Here is a 19936-nt window from a genome sequence, read left to right on the forward strand (position 1 = left end):
ATCTATAAACATATAGCAGAAGGTATTATACGGCAAATTCTGAGAATTTTTGACAACCTTGAGAAACTTTACAAAATTTGTTGAAAATCTCCTACTAACCTATAAATTAAGCTAAAATTAATTCAAAATCAGTCAAAACGTTTTTACGTCTACGCACATTCTATGATTCTACTATCAAATAAAGCCTAACGCAGAAATCTGAAACACATCTGAAAACACATCTACACATACAAGGGCGGCCTGAAAAGTTTCCGACCTCCGACGAAAAGTAGTATTACTATTTAGGTAGTATTTGGACGTGTTATAGGTTACAATGGGAACATCGCAGAGAGAACTGTGTATAGTAAACTATTTTATTACTTTCATTTCTGAATGCGTAATCCATTGTATAATTTAAAAATATTTATTTATTATATTTCTACGTGATTTTTACAGGATTTTACAATTTTATATAAAAAATAAGACGAAGAAGGCTGCGGAATTTGTTTCGTTAATCGATTGAAAAAAGAAAACCTCAGCTTTTCCCCGTTTTCCCCGTAATTATTCCAATTTTTGTCGCCGTAAAAACCACCCTTAGACTTTAACGAACATTTTAAAAGAAGAATTAGCCAAATTGGTCTAGGCGTTGTTGGGTGAAGCGGTTACCAACACATTTTGCGATTCATTTTTATATTTTAGATAATTAAATTATTAATTTTAAGTGTATTTAGCACGATTAGTTCAGTTAATCAATTTTTACATACTTACACACATACCTATTGTTGTACATTACTGTTTGTCTACACTAGAATTTATCTAGAAACTAAAAATAATTTAAATGGCAAAACAACGTTTGCCAAGTTAACAAGTTTTTCTATCACGGTTATGTTCGTTGAACTACCATACGTGCAAGGAGAAATAAACCACATGCATAAAACTAACCAATTTAAATTATTATATGCATGGTATATAATTATGCCGCATTTTGTGATGATGTAGATTTTGCCGTGCATTTGTAGAATTAAACTATACCGGGACACTTAAGGATGCTTAATTGAAATTACATAAACATGTAAACATGGAGCAACAAGAGTGATAGAATATCTTATCGGCATTGGATATGATTTTAACTGGTGAGTGAGATGTAACTGAGAATCCCGAAATGGTTAAACAAGTTTATCAACGTCTCCCTCATTTAGTGATAACCGCTAAAATAAGTATTACCGTACTGGGATATTCTAACAAATATCAAAATGTACCTTCTTATTGCTATTGCAAAGTATATGCCCCAATTTGCCAATTAAGGTATGAAGAATCTTGAGTAGTATTTTCAATGACAACATGTTCAGAATGTTAATACAAAATATTATGGATACTCCAACTGATTTGAATTTAGCAGAAATGGTACATTTTCATTGTCGGCATCTGTATACCTATGATTGTGTTAAGCCAAAGTGGGAAAACCTTTACACTAGGAATTATTTTCTTGTCTTATCTTATAAAGAATTTTCCAAACTTTCAAAATCTTTTAAACTAAAATCGCTAGCGACTAGACGATCAAAGATATTCACTATCGAAAATCCTCGAAAAAAAAATTATGGTATTTATAATCATTATCTTTGATTAGTCGATAAATTCCTGAATAATATCTTGTGTTTAATTTTATAATCATTTATTTTTTACCTGATTATGAAGTACTTTTTACTGAATTACCTACTCTTTACTGAATATTTTCTTCTAGATAAGGAAGTATAATTTATAATCACGTTATAATTGAAATCGAGCGTGGTGTTACATTATAATTAACCGCGACGAACATTTACATTCTTTGCGAGACCAGACGGTTAAATTAAGGTTTATTCTCTTGAGTTTGTCAAGAAAGTCAAGAAAGAATGTTCTTTGTTTATTTCGTTATATAGTTGAAATTGTATTGTTGAGTCTCATTCGGTGTACCGTAGCAAGGTGACGGTAGAAGTGATTCGTGTTCAGGGCACCGTCTGAAGGTAGCGGTAGAAGTGACTCGATTCAGGGCACCGTACGAAGGTAGCGATAGAAGTGGCTCGTGTTCAAGGCACTTGTTTCTTTTTTTCGGGTTTGCACGCTATCTAGGCGGCTCAATAACTTCCGCGCGGCGTCTAAAGATGCGGAATTAACCTGTGAAAATTTGCATAAAAGGGTGATTTTGTCATACTTTCTCGTGAAATGTATTTTTTCGAGTTTGCACGCAAAAATATTGTTTGCGTATCCTAGGCAAATATACAAAACTCAAGCGCAATTAATTTTTCGTCGTATACCTTTGAAATATCTTCAATAATTTAATAATAAAGGCCAAAATACAAAAATAAAAATAAATTTTACGCATGACGTCCTTTCTTTTTCAAAACAATTATTATTTCATTTTTTAAGTTTCCAATTTAACTAGCCTATTTTATTGGGAGTTTTAGGTAGATTAAAAATCTTCAATCCGTTTGACTTATTGCATTATTGTATAAAACTGCTATTCATTTAGTTTGGGAGGCGCATGAACATTTTCCCGTACGTGTCTCACAGGACGCTACCATTTAAGTGCGTGACTAGTCACTGACTCATAAACAATTCCACACTGCTACACCTGCGCGCCCCACTGCATGAAACACTTTGTATTTTGGTGAGGTACTAGAAAATATCTTCAGATGGCGAAACAGTGCAGATTAAACTAAAAATATTACAGCGCGTGAATTTTGTTTTGTTGCATCGGTGCGATAACGGCGAGGATACATTCCAGACTTTTGGCTTGTGTTATTCTTTGATATTGGATAGGCAAATCGCGTTTTATTTCATGATTGCCGGTGATAATTAGTGTTAATAAACGTGTTTAATTTATTATCGCGTGTGTAATCTTCGTAATTCTAAATTCTGCGTGTTTAGGGTATTCACGTGTTTGTGAGTTCGTTGTCGTCGGGCGACGGCCGGCAATGTTTTTTGAATGCCAATAATTAAATGACACGTAAAAGACATTTATATCATCAGCAGATGATTATGGACTAATGTGCTACATGGTAAATATTGTCATTCCTATCATTACTAGGCGAATAAAAGAAATTTTATGTAAAAACTGGGTTCCGACGGAACTCAGATTCATTTCAACATGGTACAAAATGCTGTTACTAATATTTTGTTTCTCATTTATTTCAGTGTCTATCAACATATCTTCGATTTACGGTTTTGCATAACTGGTAAGTAAAATAATTTTATTATTTATAAAAAGAGTTCCTAGATTTCAGATTAGTTAGTACCAAATGACAAAATTCGGTCAGAAAATTACGAATGGAAATTTGAAGTTTTATTTAGACAAGAATCAATAAGACATTGTTCTCAACTTCTTATCTTAGTAAAATTTATATATCACTTAAATATTTGATGTAAAATCGGGCAAACTTTTAGCATAGTAACTTTGAATTACGCAAATTGAATTTTAATTTATCATTAATTTCAAAACTTAGTATAAATTGAGGAGGATGAAGTTAAAATCGTAAAATAGATTTGTATTGTTTATTTCTATATTTATCAGCAAACGACACGACACGAGAATTGTGTGTGTTTACACTTTTATATTGCTGTGCGAATAGCAACGTCCAAAATTGCCGTGTGTTTTCGTTGCCATCCTCTCACGTCTCGCCCTACTGGTGTTCGAGTTTAGTAGATTAAGAATCTTCAATTCTGTCTATAACTCTTAGTTTTCGTGATATTCGCGAACAAAACCACAAGGTAAAATATGAAAAAGCACCACTTTTATCATTTTTAATAACATTCGGAAATGGAAATTTCAAAAGTCTCATAAAAAATAAATTATAACGTAAGAATTACTCAACTAAAATGCCGTTTAGCGCGTTTGAAACTTCATATACTATTTTATTAGCTTAGTATACAAAATTGCAATACTATATGTAAATGGGCACCGCTTTATTTTTAATCTTTAATTTTGACCTTAATTATTTACGTTTTAATCAAGAACGACCAAGCCACGCACGCACGGTACATTATGATAACTTTAGCGTACGCAAGATAAGAGCAGCCTTCAGCTCTGCGTCAAGAAGGATGACAAAATTGTGCACTTCCAGCAGACATTTTGCAATTAATACAAATTGCAAAACACCACTTTAATAGGTAATGTAAATACGCGCAATATTTCATTAATTAATAATCTTAATTCCGGGACTTCTAGGTGTAACATTCACAGATGGCAGAAGCATAAACGTTCGCATTCGGCACGAGAATTTTGTTTTGTTTTTGTATTTGTTTTGAACACAATTTACTTTCTTATCGCTTCCGCCGCGTGGAATGCAACGCATGAGATTCTCGAGTGTCGTCGTTGCAAACCTCTTACACCGCATGCAGCATATTCACGTTTAGTTTAGATCGGGCCTATTGCAATTCGCGTACAAGGTCGCGCGCAATCGGCGCACCGGTTTTGCGCATCTCTTGCTTTCTTATCGTGAACTGTAGCGTCGCGTGAACTTGCTCGGCTACGGGGTGCACTATCCGCGGATTGCGCTCAGTGTCGTGTCGGTCTCTAGTTGATTCAGACGTGTCTCTCGCGACTCGTATCGTTTGTTCGGACTTGTGCTTTTTAACTTTGCATTATATTCGATTGCCAATAGACCATTTAGTTTTAACTTGTGACTACAGTATTGTTATTGGCTATTTGCATCTTTATTGTCCGTAAATGCCGGTTAAGTGTATATTGCAACTCACAAGACGGCGAGTTGCTAAGTACATCAGCCCCTGTCGGAGTGTTGGAACGCATAAAATACTGGTATGGTATATATTACTTGCTTGTTCTATACATTCGTGCTCGTTACACGTACGCCTTTAATTTCCCGCGAACGGCGTCACATATACGAGTATACATATACTTGAACGGCGTGACGAGTGATGCGGAATTAATGATATGCTGAATTAAATTCTCCATCGGGTGGTATTTAATTGTTGCAGGAATTCGACCTGCAACCCGCAAAAATTTGCATATAAGAGTAATTTTTCAACCCTCTTTTCGTATAATGTTTGTGTTTTTTTGGGTTTGCACGCGATCTAGGCGGCGTAGCAACTTCACCGTGGCGTCTAGATATGCGGAATTAAATTCTCTGTCGGGTGGTATTTAATTGTAGAATTAATTCGACTTGTAACCCACGAAAATTTGCATATAAGAATAATTTTTCAACCCTCTTTTCGTGAAATATTTGTGTTTTATCGGGTTTGCACGCGATCTAGGCGGCGTAGTAACTCCAGACATGCGGAAAGAAATTCTCCGTCGGGTGGTATTTCATTGTTGCAGGAATTCGATTTGCAACCCGCGAAAATTTGCATATAAGAGTAATTATTCAACCATTTTTCGTGAAATATTGGTTTTTTTCGAGATGCGGAATTAATTTCTCCGTCGGTATTTAATTGTTGCAGGAATTCGTCCTGCAACCCGCGAAAATGTGCATATAAGAGTAATTTTTCAACCCTTTTTGAAATGTTTGTGTCTTTTCGGCTTGCAATGCTGATCTAGGCGCAGAAGCAACTTCCTCCTGCGGGCGTCTAGATGACAGCGAATTAAATTCTCCGTCGGGTGGTATTTGATTGTTGCAGGAATTCGATTTGCAACCCGCGAAAATTTGCATATAAGAGTAATTATTCAACAATTTTTCGTGAAATATTTGTTTTTTTCGGGTTTGCACGCGATCTAAGCGACGTAGTAACTTCACCGTGGCGTCTAGACATGCGGAATTAAATTCTCTGTCGGGTGGTATTTAATTGTAGAATTAATTCGACTTGCAACCCACGAAAATTAGCATATAAGAATAATTTTTCAACCCTCTTTTCGTGAAATATTTGTTTTTTCTCGGGTTTGCACGCGATCTAGGCGACGTAGTAACTTCACCGTAGCGTCTAGATATGCGGAATTAATTTCTCCGTCGGGTGGTATTTAATTGTTGCAGGAATTCGACCTACAACCCGCAAAAATGTGCATATAAGAGTAATTTTTAACCTTTTTTTGTGAAATGTTTGTGTCTTTTCGGGTTTGCACGCGATCTAGGGGGCGTAGCAACTCCAGCGGAGCGTTTAGATATGCGGAATTAAATTCTCCGTCGGGTGGTCATTAATTTTTGCAGGATATCGACCAGTTACTCGCGAAAATTTGCATATAAGTGTTATTTTTCAACTCTTTTTCGTGAAATATTTGTGTTTTATCGGGTTTGCACGCGATCTATGCGGCGTAGTAATTTCACCGTAGCGTCTAGAGATGCGGAATTAAATTTTCCGTCTGCTGGTATTTAATTGTTATAGGAATTTGACCTGCAACCCCCGAAAATTGGCATATAAGAGTAATTTTTCAACCCTTTTCTTGTGAAATATTTGTTTTTTTCGGATTTGCACGCGATCTATGCGGCGTAGTAATTTCACCGTAGCTACTAGAGATGCGGAAATTAAATTGTCCGTCGCAGGGTATTTAATGGTTGTAGGAATTTGACCTACAACCCCCGAAAATTTGCATATAAGTGTAATTTTTCAACTTTTCGTGAACTATTTTTTGTTTTTCGGCTTACACGCGATCTATGCGAGGTAGCAACTTACCGTAGCGTCTAGGATATGGAATTAAATTCTCTGTCGGTGGTATTTAATTGTGGTGAATTAATCTGACTTGCAACCCGCGAAAATTTCGTATGTATGAATAATTTTCAACCCTCTTTTCGTAAATGTTCGTGTTTTTGGGTTTGCACGCGATCTGTAAGGCGTGCAACTTCACCGCGGCGTCTAGAGATGCGGAATTAAATTTTCCGTCGGGTGGTATTTAATTGTTGCAGGAATTCGATTTGCAAACTCCGCGAAAATTTGCATATACAGTAATTATTCAACCATTTTCGTGAAATATTTGTTTTTTTGGCTCTGCACGCGATCTATGCGGCGTAGTAACTCAACGTAGCGTCTAGATATGCGGAATTAATTTCTCCGTCGTGGGTGGTATTTAATTGTTGTAGGAATTCTCACCTGCAACCCGCGAAAAAATGTGCATAAGAGTAATTTTTCAACCCTTTTTGTGAAATAAGCTCTGTGTTTTTCGGGTTTGCATGCAATCTAGGCGGCGTAGTAACTTCAGCGTGGCGTCTAGAGATGCGGAATTCAAATTTTCCGTCGAGTGGTATTTAATTGCTGCCGGAATTCGACCTACAACCAGCGAAAATTTGCATATAAGAGTAATTTTTCAACCCTATTTCGTGAAATATTTGTGTTTTATCGGGTTTGCATGCGATCTAGGCGGCGTAGCAAACTTCCCGCGGGCGTCTAGATATGCGGAATTAAATTCTCCGCTATGGTATTTGCACTGTTGCAGTAATTCGACCTGGCAACCGGCAAAAATTTGCATATATGGTAAGTAATTTTTTCAACCCTTTTGTGAAATGTTTGTGTTTTTCGGGTTTGCATGCACCCAGGGCGGCGTAGTAACTTCATCATCGTATATCTAAAGATGCAATTAAATTCTCCGTCGGATGGTATTTAATTGTTGCAGGAATTCGGATTTGAAAACCCGCGAAAATGTATAAAAAGTAATTTTTTAACCCTGTGATATGTTTGTGTTTTTTCGGGTTTGCACGCGATCTAGGCGGGCGTAGTAACTTCAGTGGGGCGTCTAGAGATGCGGAACAAATTCAAATTTTCCGGTCTTGTGTTAGTATTGCTTTAAAAGATGCCTATAAAATTAAAATTGCTTTGTAAATGTATTATTTATTATGTTTCTCTCCCCGCACCTATCACTTCCTTAGATATCCAGGAAGAAACAGAAGCTAATAACACTTATTTTTGATTTTTTCTATCACCCCTGTATATAAATTCTTTTCTTTAATGCCCAGTGAAAAATGAGCTATCTATATTGTTTTAAGTGATTTTCTTTTTAATTGAAGATTTTTTTTTTGATACAACTCTGTATATAATTTTCTTCCACTATAGTCACGTAAAGCGAAAACAGGGCCTAATTTGCTATTTTCCAGTAAGTTATCTTTGTAATTTCAGAAAGCAGTTAGTATATGGCTATGCAGGTCAAGTAAACATGTTCTTTAAAATGACATCATTGTTCTCAATATTGTTCCTGCAAGTCTCTGAAGTTGTATTGTATTTTCACTCTGTTAATAAAGAAATGTAAAAGGCAATGGTAATATCTTATGGTTTTGCGCACCTCCCTCTCTATCATTTCAGGTATAGGTCAACAGAGAGTATTCTCTAGTTAGTGTTGTCGTCGGTTCTGAAAGAGACGACTTTGGAAATATATCTACAAGTCCTTATATAATGAGCCTTCCCACCGGGATGATCCCCACTTATAAAAAATTGTTAAGGTATCCTGTATGATTTGTGTACTCCATCTTTCATTTCAGGTACAGGTAAGAACTTGTAAGAATATTTTTGAAGTGTCCCTCCCTTTGAGGCGACTTAAAAATTAGAAATTTTTACAAGTTCTTAAAAAGGATGTCCTTATAAGGGGAGTCCCTCTCTGGGGATGATCCCCCACCATAAAAATTTGTTGATATGCCTGATAATTCCGGGGATGAAGCGCAGAGACATCGTGTAGCTGCAGGGATGCCGAGCAATGGATGACTGAAGCGCAGATCGACCAGGATGCCGGGGCGCTCTGGGAGATCGACCGTAGACTGCCCTGAGAATGGATTACGTGCCAAAAAATTTAAAATTTTGCCTACCCCTCTATTCTTTATTTCTTCCTTGTACTTCTTCCTTCTTTTCTGTTTTCCTTCTCCCTCCTATTCTCTTCTACTTATTCTTACCGTTGTTTCTTGTCGTATTCTGCTTTTCAAGTTATTTCTAACATATGAATTTTGAATTTTGTGGGTATGCAACCCACATTTCGTACCCCTTATTATTTAATAAAATTCAAGCGTCTACAACTGAGACTCGATCCACGAACCTCCAGCATGCTAGCATATGCACATGCCACCTGAGCCACAACGCTCACTTATCAAACTCTATTCGTTTCAGGTATAAATGTTGTTCTGTATCTCACCTTTTTAAAAACATCAACATTTATACATCGCTTATACGCATTTCAAACACAGGTAATCAAATATAATATAATCTTTAAATCTAATTCTGAAAACGACAATAGGAACACAGAGAGATAACTGCTTCAAAATATACTATTAAATTATATTTTATTCAAACTCATTTAATCAAGACAGTACATACACAAATTTAAGTACATGTGTTCAACGTTACTTACAAAAGTGACTTAAGTTACAAGTTACACTTACTTGAATGTTTAATCTTCACAAACTGGTACGGATTAGATTTCCACACAGGAAACAATCGAAGTATATTTCCACGTTTGAATTATTTAATAAATGTACAAAAATATATAAATCCAGTAAGAATTCTTCGTGTCGACGAGAGATATCCGATGGCCGACGGCAAAAACGTGCGAACAATGTAAAACTGCACAATTCTGGCTTCCACGCGCGATAATTCATTAACTGCACGCCGCACTAGTCCGTTAATTCTAAATGTTATCTGTGCTAATCGATTCAAATTCAACTACCGACTTAAAATCACAAGAAACGCGCAAACTAGTTACGAAGATCGACTTGTGATCCAAACACGTGTGTTCCGAACAACATCGCACGATCGACTAAACAAGGAAAAGATATAGCAGGCTACGTGAACGGAGCAGATAAAAAAATGATAAGAATTTCAATACTCACAATTGAATGCGGGCACGATTGCACGATCTCGTACACCAAGATCACGTTCAACTCCTTGACGTCTAAAAACAAACACAAATCAGATGCGCTGTGATTTGTGACTTCAATTCATTTTTAATTCGCTAATTTAACTAAAACTTTATAGCACCCAAATATAAAGATAACAAAAATAAGATTTAATATGGTAATAATATATTTTTTACTATGTAAATTTTCTCATCACAATAGTCTTCAACAAATGTTGCATCCACATTGTAATATCCGACTGATGAAACTCACAAGAAGACACTAAATTTGCGCATTTATGAAAATTTTAAACACAATTCATCGTAACTCATTTGTCATTAACTGCAGTCGATTGCCAATTGAATATTACACTTTAAAAACACGAGATATAATACTACGGAGATGCGCTAAGACTGCACAACTAACCTGCCGGGGCCAAGGACAGATGACAATATTGAGTGCGCAAGCAAAGTAAAGTATGCAGCGCATGCGTACATGTTGGATTCTACCGGTAAGTGCGTATATAGAAGAAATTAAATAGTTACAATCTGATATAAGAATGGTTATCCTACGATGTCGAGTTCGGGTTCAAAACATCTAAAACTAGCAAGAATTTGTTCTTCGAACCACAAAAATGCAATTTTTGTTACTAATTAATGAGCTAATGAACAAAGTTATTTATGAAAAAGATAAAGAAAATTTATACTTACAATCTAACAAAAGAATGGTTCTCCTACGATGTCAGGTTCAGGTTCAAAATACCTAAAACGAGCAAAATTAGTTCTTCAAAACACAAAATGCAATTTTTATTGCTAATTGATAAGCTAATCACCAAAGTTATTTACGAAAATGATAAAGAAATTTAATACTTACAATCTGATACAGGATAGCTTCTCCTACGATGTCGGATTCAGTTTCAAAAAACCTAAAACAAACATAAATTAGTCCTTTGAAACACAAAAATGCAATTTTTGTAGCTAATTAATAATCTAATCACCAAAGTTATTTATGAAAATGATAAAGCAATTAAATACTAACAATCTGATACAAGAATGGTTCTCCTACGATGTCGGGTTTAGGTTCAAAATACCTAAAACAAGCATAAATTTGTGCTTCAAAACACAAAAATGCAATTTTTATTGCTAATTGATAAATTAATCACTAAAATAATTTATGAAAATAATAAAGAAATTTAATACTTACAATCTGATGTGAGAATAGTTTTCCTACGATGTCGGGTTCAGGTGCAAAACACCTAAAACAAGCAATAATTTGTTCTTCGAAACACAAAAATGCAATTTTTGTTGCTAATTAATAATCTAATCACCAAAGTTATTTATCAACGTGATTAAGAAATTTATTTCTTACAATCTAATGTGAGAATATTTCTCCTACAGAGTCGGCTTCAGGTGAAAACCCCTAAATCAAACAAAAATTTGGGCTTCAAAACACAAAAATGCAATTTTTGTTGCTAATTTGTAACTTAATCACTAAAATTATTTATGACAGTGATAAAGAAATTTTATACTTACGATCTGATACAAGAAAGCTTCTCCTACGAGGTCGGATTCAGTTTTAAAAAAACCTAAAACAAACACATATTAGTCCTTTGAAATACAAAAATGCAATTTCTGTTGCTAATTATTAAGCTAATTACAAAAGTTAATTATGAAAATGATAAAGAAATTCAATACCTACAATCTGATATAAGAATCGTTTCTCTACAACGTCGGGTTCAGTTTCAAAACACCTAAAACAAGCAAAAATTAGTCCTTCGAAACACAAAAATGCAATTTTTGTTACCAATTAATATGCTAATCACTGAAGCTATTTATGAAAATAATAAAGAAACTTAATACTTACAATCTGATACCAAAATGGTTCTCCTACGATGTCGACTTCAGGTTCAAAACACCTAAAACAATCAAAAATTAGTCCTTCGAAACATAAAAATGCAAATTTTTGTTGCTAATTATTTAGCTAATTACTATAGTTATTTATGAAAATGATAATGAAATTTAATACTTACAATCTGATATAAGAATCGTTCTCCTATGATGTGGGGTTCTGGTTCAAAACACCTAAAACAAGCGAAAATTAGTCCTTCGAAACACTAAAATGCAAGTTTTGTTATTAATTAATAAGCTAATCACCAAAGTTATTTATAAAAATGATAAAGCAATTAAATACTTACAATCTGATACAAGAATGGTTCTCCTACGATGTCGGGTTCAGGTTCAAAACACCCAAAACAAGCAAAAATTAGTCCTTCAAAACACAAAAATGCAATTTTTGTTGTTAATTAATAAGCTAATCACCAATGTTATTTATGAAAATGATAAAGAAATTTAATACTTACAATCTGATACAAAAATGATTCTCCTAGGCCGTCGGATTCAGGTTCAAAACACCTAAAATCAGCAAAAATTAGTCATTCGAAACACAAAAATGCAATTTTTGTTGCTAATTAATAAGCTAATCACCAAAGTTATTTATGAAAATGATAAAGAAATTTGTTACTTACAATCTGATACATGAATGATTCTCCTAGGACATCGGGTTCGGGTTCAAAAGACCAAAAACAAGCAAAAATTAGATCTTCGAAACACAAAAATGCTATTTTTATTGCTAATTAATAAGCTAATCACCAATGTTATTTATGAAAATGATAAAGAAATTTGTTACTTACAATCTGATACATGAATGATTCTCCTAGGACATCGGCTTCAGGTTCAAAACACCTAAAATAAGCAAAAATTAGTTCTTCGAAACACAAAAATGCAATTTTTGTTGTTAATTAAGAAGCTAATCACCAATGTTATTTATGAAAATGATAAAGAAATTTAATACTTACAATCTGATACATGAATGATTCTCCTAGGACATCGGCTTCAGGTTCAAAACACCTAAAACAAACAAAAATTAGTTCTTCGAAGCACAAAAATGCAATTTTTGTTGTTAATTAATAAGCTAATCACCAATATTATTTATGAAAATGATAAAGAAATTTGTTACTTACAATCTGATACATGAATGATTCTCCTAGGACATCGGCTTCAGGTTCAAAACACCTAAAACAAACAAAAATTAGTTCTTCGAAGCACAAAAATGCAATTTTTGTTGTTAATTAATAAGCTAATCACCAATATTATTTATGAAAATGATAAAGAAATTTAATACTTACAATCTGATGAAAAAATAGTTTTCCTTCGAGGTCGAGTTCACGTGCAAAACACCTAAAACAAGCAAAAATTAGTCCTTCAAAACACAAAAATGCAATTTTTGTTGTTAATTAATAAGCTAATCACCAATGTTATTTATGAAAATGATAAAGAAATTTGTTACTTACAATCTGATACATGAATGATTCTCCTAGGACATCGGGTTCGGGTTCAAAAGACCAAAAACAAGCAAAAATTAGATCTTCGAAACACAAAAATGCTATTTTTGTTGCTAATTAATAAGCTAATCACCAATGTTATTTATGAAAATGATAAAGAAATTTGTTACTTACAATCTGATACATGAATGATTCTCCTAGGACATCGGCTTCAGGTTCAAAACACCTAAAACAAACAAAAATTAGTTCTTCGAAGCACAAAAATGCAATTTTTGTTGTTAATTAATAAGCTAATCACCAATATTATTTATGAAAATGATAAAGAAATTTAATACTTACAATCTGATGAAAGAATAGTTTTCCTTCGATGTCGAGTTCACGTGCAAAACACCTAAAACAAGCAAAAATTAGGCCTTTGAAACACCATAAAGTATTGTCAATAATACAATTTTTGTTGCAACGCGAGCAAACAAATTACAAACTCAAAATAAAATGATAACAACCGCGAGAAACACGCCCGAGTCAATCAACGACCTGCTCATAGCTGCGCTGAGTGGCGCTGAGCATACCGCGCAGCGCAGTCAGCAACGCGGCATGATAATACGCGATAATACTGCGCGCACGCTCCAAGAAAACGGGCACTATTTGCAACAAATAATGTTTCATGCAGAATAATCAACTCAGGACTCAGGGAATGAAAGAATGCGCCAAAATCACTTGGATAATATATGCAAGATGCGTATAAACCAGCGGTAGCAAATGACTCGCGATATTGCAATACTATTACCGAATTAGAAAAGAAACTTTGTGAACTGCGACTGTGATCACCCAATGAGAAACGAACTTTAAAACCGGCGAACGTCGAACGTACGAACAACGCACAAAATAAGACTGATTCGAAATAAATTGCGGACGAAAATAAACTTGTAAAAAAACGCGTGTAGCGCTATCTATTGACAAGCAAAATAATGAGGCAGCAGAAAGTTGCACAAAGACTTAAACCACTAGCGCCATCTAGTGGCAAGGGACCAATATACTCAATTTTTGTAGAAAACTGTAAGACCGTACAGCCTTTCTCCCGAACCAGTTATTTTTCTGTTGTGTAGGCTACATGATTGGCAAGCACAAAAGTTTAATTCTACAGCAATTTTATTGTATTGTAGTTTATATGTACCACGAAAAATAAGAATGCAATTTTTGTTGCTAATTAATAATTTAATCACAAAAATTATTTCTGAATATGATAAAGAAATTCAGCGCTTACAATCTGATACGAGAATATTTCTCCTACGATGTCGGGGTCAGGTGCAAAATCCAGACAGCAAGCAAGAATTAGTCCTTTGCTAAACAAGAATACAATTTATGTAGCAAATTAAAATTTTTAATTATGATGAGGATGAAGTGATTACGCACTCAGCAACCACCCCAAAGAATAGTATGTTTATATAATAACAATTATGTTATATTGTAATAATGTCTCGATTTTATTTATTTAAAAATCGTGATATCAAAACAAAATGTTGCTTCTTTGCCCCGGGTCTCTCTTGGTAGACGTCGACGGTGGCAAGAGTTGAGTGTTTCTTCCTAAAACAGTAAACATATTTTAATTGAAATAAACAATAGTTTTATAACCAGATTTGTAATGGTTTTATCAAGAGTCGTTTTGCAACATCCATTTCTGATTTAAATAAAAATATTTTCATAGATGTATAAATTGAATAAATGAAGTTAACTTGCAGGTCGTTCCGGAACAATTACTGTCGATATGCATCTTCACATCTCTCATCAATAAACGCAGTCAGTTACATTTGCAACGATTGTATCTCTGTGTTCATTTTGCAGTCCACTACACTACTTCTAGATTACGACTACAGCTACAACTACAACCTACGACTACGCGCTTGCTATGACTACACTACACTACACTACGAACTGCTCGTGAACACATGAAACACAACCTTGCGTTATCTCATTCTGACATTTGTAGATCAATTTTATGTTCTCTATAGAATATGACATCTTCCATTATAATGTTTCGTCTTCTTAACTTTCAAGTTCTTTTGGCAAAACTAAAACAAAAAACATCAAAGCAATTAAAAAAATTATAACAATAAATGTTTTTTGGTGCTGGATAATTGTTGTTGTCGCATGTCCTCTATTAGTTAAATCCCGACAGTGGCAAGAAATGTTGTAACCCAGCTTCTATGAATAAAGAATATTTAATGAATTAATAATATTGTAAGCAAAATTTGATTGTAAAAATCCTTACCTCAGCATCTTGGCGGCTGTTTATACCCCTAGAGGCAGCAGCCCATTCCTGGATGGGTATACACATCGAGCCCTGACCCCCAAAGGCTTGTGCTCGCTGAGAAGCTGGATACGTCAGGATCGACCGCGGCGTGGATGCAACTGCTCCACATCGGCCTCTTCTCCAGCTACAGATAACATTAACAAAATAAGTAAATAAACAATTTTGTAAATAAATTTATTCTTATAACATTTACCTCAGTTTCTTTTTAGCTTTGCGAGGGTAGGAACCCATTCCTTGATGGGTATACACATCAGGCCCTGACCCTTCGGGGCAGCTAGAAATCTGACCGATTTTGGAACCTTCAGGATCGACCTCGGCGGGGACGGATAACATCATCTTCTTCGGCTTCTGTTAACAGAAAAAATAAATAAACTTAAATATTATTGAAACCAAAAATTAATTGTTATTGTTACTCACTTCAACTTCTTATGAAATGAGCCTTATTTAAATAGAACGCGTCATCTCTCTTTGGCCCTCAGGATAGAAGGATCTTCTTGTTTCGCATTCAAAAGCAAAACAACAACGTGCAACATGACAATTAATTCAATGACTATGACTTTTCGTGCAGTTAAAAAATGTGTATAAACTGTTGATGCATCTGTAAAGTAATTATTAAATATCTCAGAACTCCCGCACTGTATTACAACACTCGCGCACTCCCGCACTAACCCTTGCTTAGGTAACTAAACGCACCATACATACATACATACATACATACAATATAATGTATGTGTACTGCACATTCTGTTGACATCAGCATTTCAGAATTTCCATTCTCATTTCATTTCTCTTTCTGAGATTTATTCATTTCAATTTTCAGTTGATGATAAAATTCCTAGTTCCAATATCTGTTATCCTTCTTCTGGGGTTCTGTTTATTGTTTTCTGCGTCCTGAACAATAGTTAAACAGTGACATTGAAAAATAATGATGCGCGCACTTATATTTGAACACTACTCACTCACTTCACTGCACTACTGCACTGCACTAATATATGTTATTTATGATAATGTGTATTATGTGTTGGTGATTGTGTTAAAATGTAAGGTAAGTTGTGCCGAAGCACACCAATACCCAAGAACCCTGACAATGATCATGAACAGGGCAAAAAGTGTAAATGTGTGTGAGTGTAAGTGTATGTAATTGTTTTCACTCCCGCACTATGAAACAACACTCGCGCACTGTAATACACAACCCTTCACTGCACTGCACATTCATTTCCAATCTCATTTCATTTCTCTTTCTGAGATTTATTCATTTCCATTTTCAGTTGATGATGAAATTCCTAGTTCCAATATCTGTTATCCTTCTTCTGGGGTTCTGTTTACTGTTTTCTGCGTCCTGGACAGTTGTTAAACAGTGACACTGAAAAATAATGATGCGCGCACTTATATTTGAACACTACTCACTCACTTCACTTCACTGCACTGCACTAATATATATGTTATTTATGATAATGTGTATGTGTTGGTGATTGTGTTTAAATGTAAGGTAAGATGTGCCGAAGCACACCAATACCCAAGAACCCTGACAATGATCATGAACAGGGCAAAAAGTGTAAATGTGTGAGGGTGTGTAAGTGTATGTAATTGTTAACTAAAGAAATTTGGATTTCACTCCCGCACCATGATACAACACTCGCGCACTATATAAAAACACACAAACACTATTATTTATCACAGTTATTGTTGTTATTCATGTTCATTCCAATTTCCAAATTGATTTCTTGCTCTTCTCAATTTGTTGATTCTAACTTGAAGTTTTAACATAGTTTCGTTTGAATTCTTGATTCTGTACATGACTGTTAACTGATAGTTGCCTGATTGATTCTACGAAGATCAGTTGAAATTAAAGCAGATTTTGTTTACCATTTTATTCGTTTGCTATTGATACTGGCTGGTCCATGGTTGCTTTTCCATTTAAATAGCTTTTTTTCTCCAATGAGAACCCATATTTATTTCATTCGATTAAAGATCGTTTTCTGGATTCTGAATCGATTACAATAATTCGTCTTCTAGCATTGAAGTTCTTTTGGAAAAACTAAGAAAAACAAATCAAATTATTAAAGCAATTAAAAATTCATAATTTGTGTACATATTTATGCCCCTTATTCCCTATACTTGAAACCTCATCTTGATCTCTAAGGAAATGATGTCATCATCCAGCTCCTATAAATAATTATATACATATTAATGAGTACGTAATCTATTTAACATCAGACTAATAATTCAAATCATGTACAATATTAAAATCTTATTTAAATTCTATAATTAAGATAATATTAATAATATTTTGAGCAGAATGTAATTAATTTTGATTGTAATGACACTCACCTCAGCATCTTGGAGGCTGTTCAATCCTCTGGAGGCAGCAGCTCATTCCTTGATGGGTATACACATCGAGCCCTGACCCCAAAGGCTTTTTCTCGCTGAGAAGCTGGATACGTCTGGATCGACCGCGGCGTGGATGGAACTGCTCCGCACCTGTTCTCCAGCTACAGATAACATTAACAAAATAAGTAAATAAACAATTTTGTATTAATAAATTTATTCTTATAACATTTACCTCAATTTCTTTCCGGCTTTGCGAGGGTAGGAACCCATTCCTTGATGGGTATACACATCAGGCCCTGACCCATAGGGACAGTTGGAAAGCTGGCTGATTTGGGACCTTCAGGATCGACCTCGGCGGGGACGGATAACATCATCTTCTTCGGCTTCTGTTAACAGTAAACATAAATAAAATTAAATATTATTGAAACCAAAAATTAATTGTTATTGTTACTCACTTCAACTTCCTATGAAATGGGCCTTATTTAAATAGATTGCGTCATCTCTTCTTGGTCCTCAGGATGGAAGAATCTTCTTGTTTCGCATTCAAAAGCAAGACAACAACGTGCAACATGACAATTAATTCAGTGACTTTTAATTTTCGTGCAGTTAAAAAATACGTATAAATTGTTGATGCATCTGTAAAGAAATTATTAAATATCTCAGCACTTCCGCACTATATTGCAACACTCGCGCACTCCTGCACTAACACTTGCTTAATGCACAATATAATTCAACACTTGCGCACTATAATACACAACACTTCACTGCTCTGCACATTCTGTTGACATCAGCATTTCAAAATTTCCAATCTCATTTCATTTCTCATACTGAGATTTATTCATTTCCATTTTCAGTTGATGATGAAATTCCTAGTGCCAATATATATATTATCCTTCTTCTGGGGGTTTGTCTTTTGTTTTCTGCGTCCTGAACAGTTGTTAAACAGTGACATTGAAAAATAATGATGCGCGCACTTATATTTGAACACTACTCACTCACTTCACTGCACTACTGCACTGCACTAATATATCTGTTATTCATGATAATGTGTATTATGTGTTGGTGATTGTGTTAAAATGTAAGGTAAGATATGCCGAAGCACACCAAAACCCAAGAACCCTGACAATGATCATGAACAGAGTAAAAAGTGTAAATGTGTATGTGTGTGTGTGTAAATGTATGTAATTGTTAACTAAAGCAATTTGAATTTCACTCCCGCACTATAATACACAACACTTCACTGCACTGCACATTCGGTTGACATCAGCATTTCATAATTTCTATTCTCATTCCATTTCTTTTTCTGAGTTTTATTCATTTCCATTTTCAGTTGATGATAAAATTCCTAGTTCCAATATCTATTATCCTTCTTCTGGGGTTTTGTCTTCTGTTTTCTGCGTCCTGAACAATTGTTAAACAGCAATAATAATGCGCACACTTATATTTAAACACTACTCACTCACTCACTTCACTGCACTGCACTAATATTTATGTTATTTATGATAATGTGTATGTGTTGGTGATTGTGTTAAAATGTAAGGTAAGATGTGCCGAAGCACACCAAAACCCAAGAACCCTGACAATGATCATGAACAAGGCAAAAAGTGTGAGTGTATGTGTGTATGTATGTAAGTGTAAAAACTGATGAAATTCGATTTTCACTCCCGCACTATGAAACAACACTCGCGCACTACAATACACAACACTTCACTGCACTGCAAATTCTGTTGACATCAGCATTTCATAATTTCCATTCTCATTCCATTTCTTTTTCTGAGTTTTATTCATTTCCATTTTCAGTTGATGATGAAATTTCTAGTTTCAATATCTATTATCCTTCTTCCGGGGTTTTGTATATTACATTTGAACACTACTCACTCACTTCACTGCACTGCACTAATATATATGTTATTTATGATAATGTGTATGTGTTGGTGATTGTGTTAAAATGTAAGGTAAGATGTGCCGAAGCACACCACTACCCAAGAACCCCGTCAATGATCATGAACAAGGCAAAAAGTGTGACTGTATGTGTGTATGTATGCAAGTGTAAAAACTGATGAAATTCGATTTTCACTCCCGCACTATAATTCAACACTCGCGCACTATATTGCAACACTCGCGCATTAGTAATTATGAACAACACTGCACAGAAGTTGATACGACTCCTGCATGTGTTTTCTATGTAAACAACACACGCGCACTATATAAAAATACACAAACACAATTATAATATCGACA

At 34.7% G+C, this 19936-nt stretch overlaps 1 protein-coding gene across 1 annotated transcript; it reads right to left on the reverse strand.

Moving 5' to 3' along the window:
* Positions 1 to 9144: 9144 nt before the first annotated feature.
* Positions 9145 to 19790, reverse strand: LOC135802813 (uncharacterized). Its single transcript, XM_065316441.1, has 28 exons — positions 18151 to 19790; positions 17928 to 18081; positions 17696 to 17856; positions 15782 to 17530; positions 15558 to 15712; positions 15323 to 15488; positions 14791 to 15255; positions 14318 to 14637; positions 13393 to 13444; positions 13228 to 13279; positions 13063 to 13085; positions 12733 to 12784; positions 12568 to 12590; positions 12403 to 12454; positions 12238 to 12260; positions 12073 to 12124; positions 11908 to 11930; positions 11743 to 11794; positions 11577 to 11628; positions 11408 to 11463; positions 11246 to 11298; positions 10917 to 10968; positions 10752 to 10803; positions 10587 to 10638; positions 10424 to 10475; positions 9911 to 10310; positions 9708 to 9769; positions 9145 to 9634 (listed from the first exon to the last, which is right to left on the reverse strand). The coding sequence occupies exons 10-19, from the start codon at positions 13237 to 13239 to the stop codon at positions 11620 to 11622; spliced, it is 321 nt and encodes a 106-aa protein (XP_065172513.1). The 5' UTR covers positions 13240 to 13279; positions 13393 to 13444; positions 14318 to 14637; positions 14791 to 15255; positions 15323 to 15488; positions 15558 to 15712; positions 15782 to 17530; positions 17696 to 17856; positions 17928 to 18081; positions 18151 to 19790; the 3' UTR covers positions 9145 to 9634; positions 9708 to 9769; positions 9911 to 10310; positions 10424 to 10475; positions 10587 to 10638; positions 10752 to 10803; positions 10917 to 10968; positions 11246 to 11298; positions 11408 to 11463; positions 11577 to 11619.
* Between the last annotated feature and the right edge of the window lie 146 nt (positions 19791 to 19936).

The sequence above is a fragment of the Atheta coriaria genome, unplaced genomic scaffold (assembly GCF_025399875.1).
Source record: "Atheta coriaria isolate IRGN ID8LTWV9N9 unplaced genomic scaffold, Caltech_Dcor_3.1 hic_scaffold_56_pilon, whole genome shotgun sequence".
Classification (NCBI taxonomy): Eukaryota; Metazoa; Arthropoda; class Insecta; order Coleoptera; family Staphylinidae; genus Dalotia; species Dalotia coriaria.

What these genes read in the sequence shown, in the direction of transcription:
- LOC135802813 (XM_065316441.1), bottom strand. An exon ending in AATCATTCATGTATCAGATT is followed by an intron (nt 12,261 to 12,402) that starts GTAAGTAACAAA and finishes CCGATGTCCTAG; the next exon opens with GAGAATCATTCATGTATCAG. An exon ending in AATCATTCATGTATCAGATT is followed by an intron (nt 12,125 to 12,237) that starts GTAAGTAACAAA and finishes TGCTGATTTTAG; the next exon opens with GTGTTTTGAACCTGAATCCG.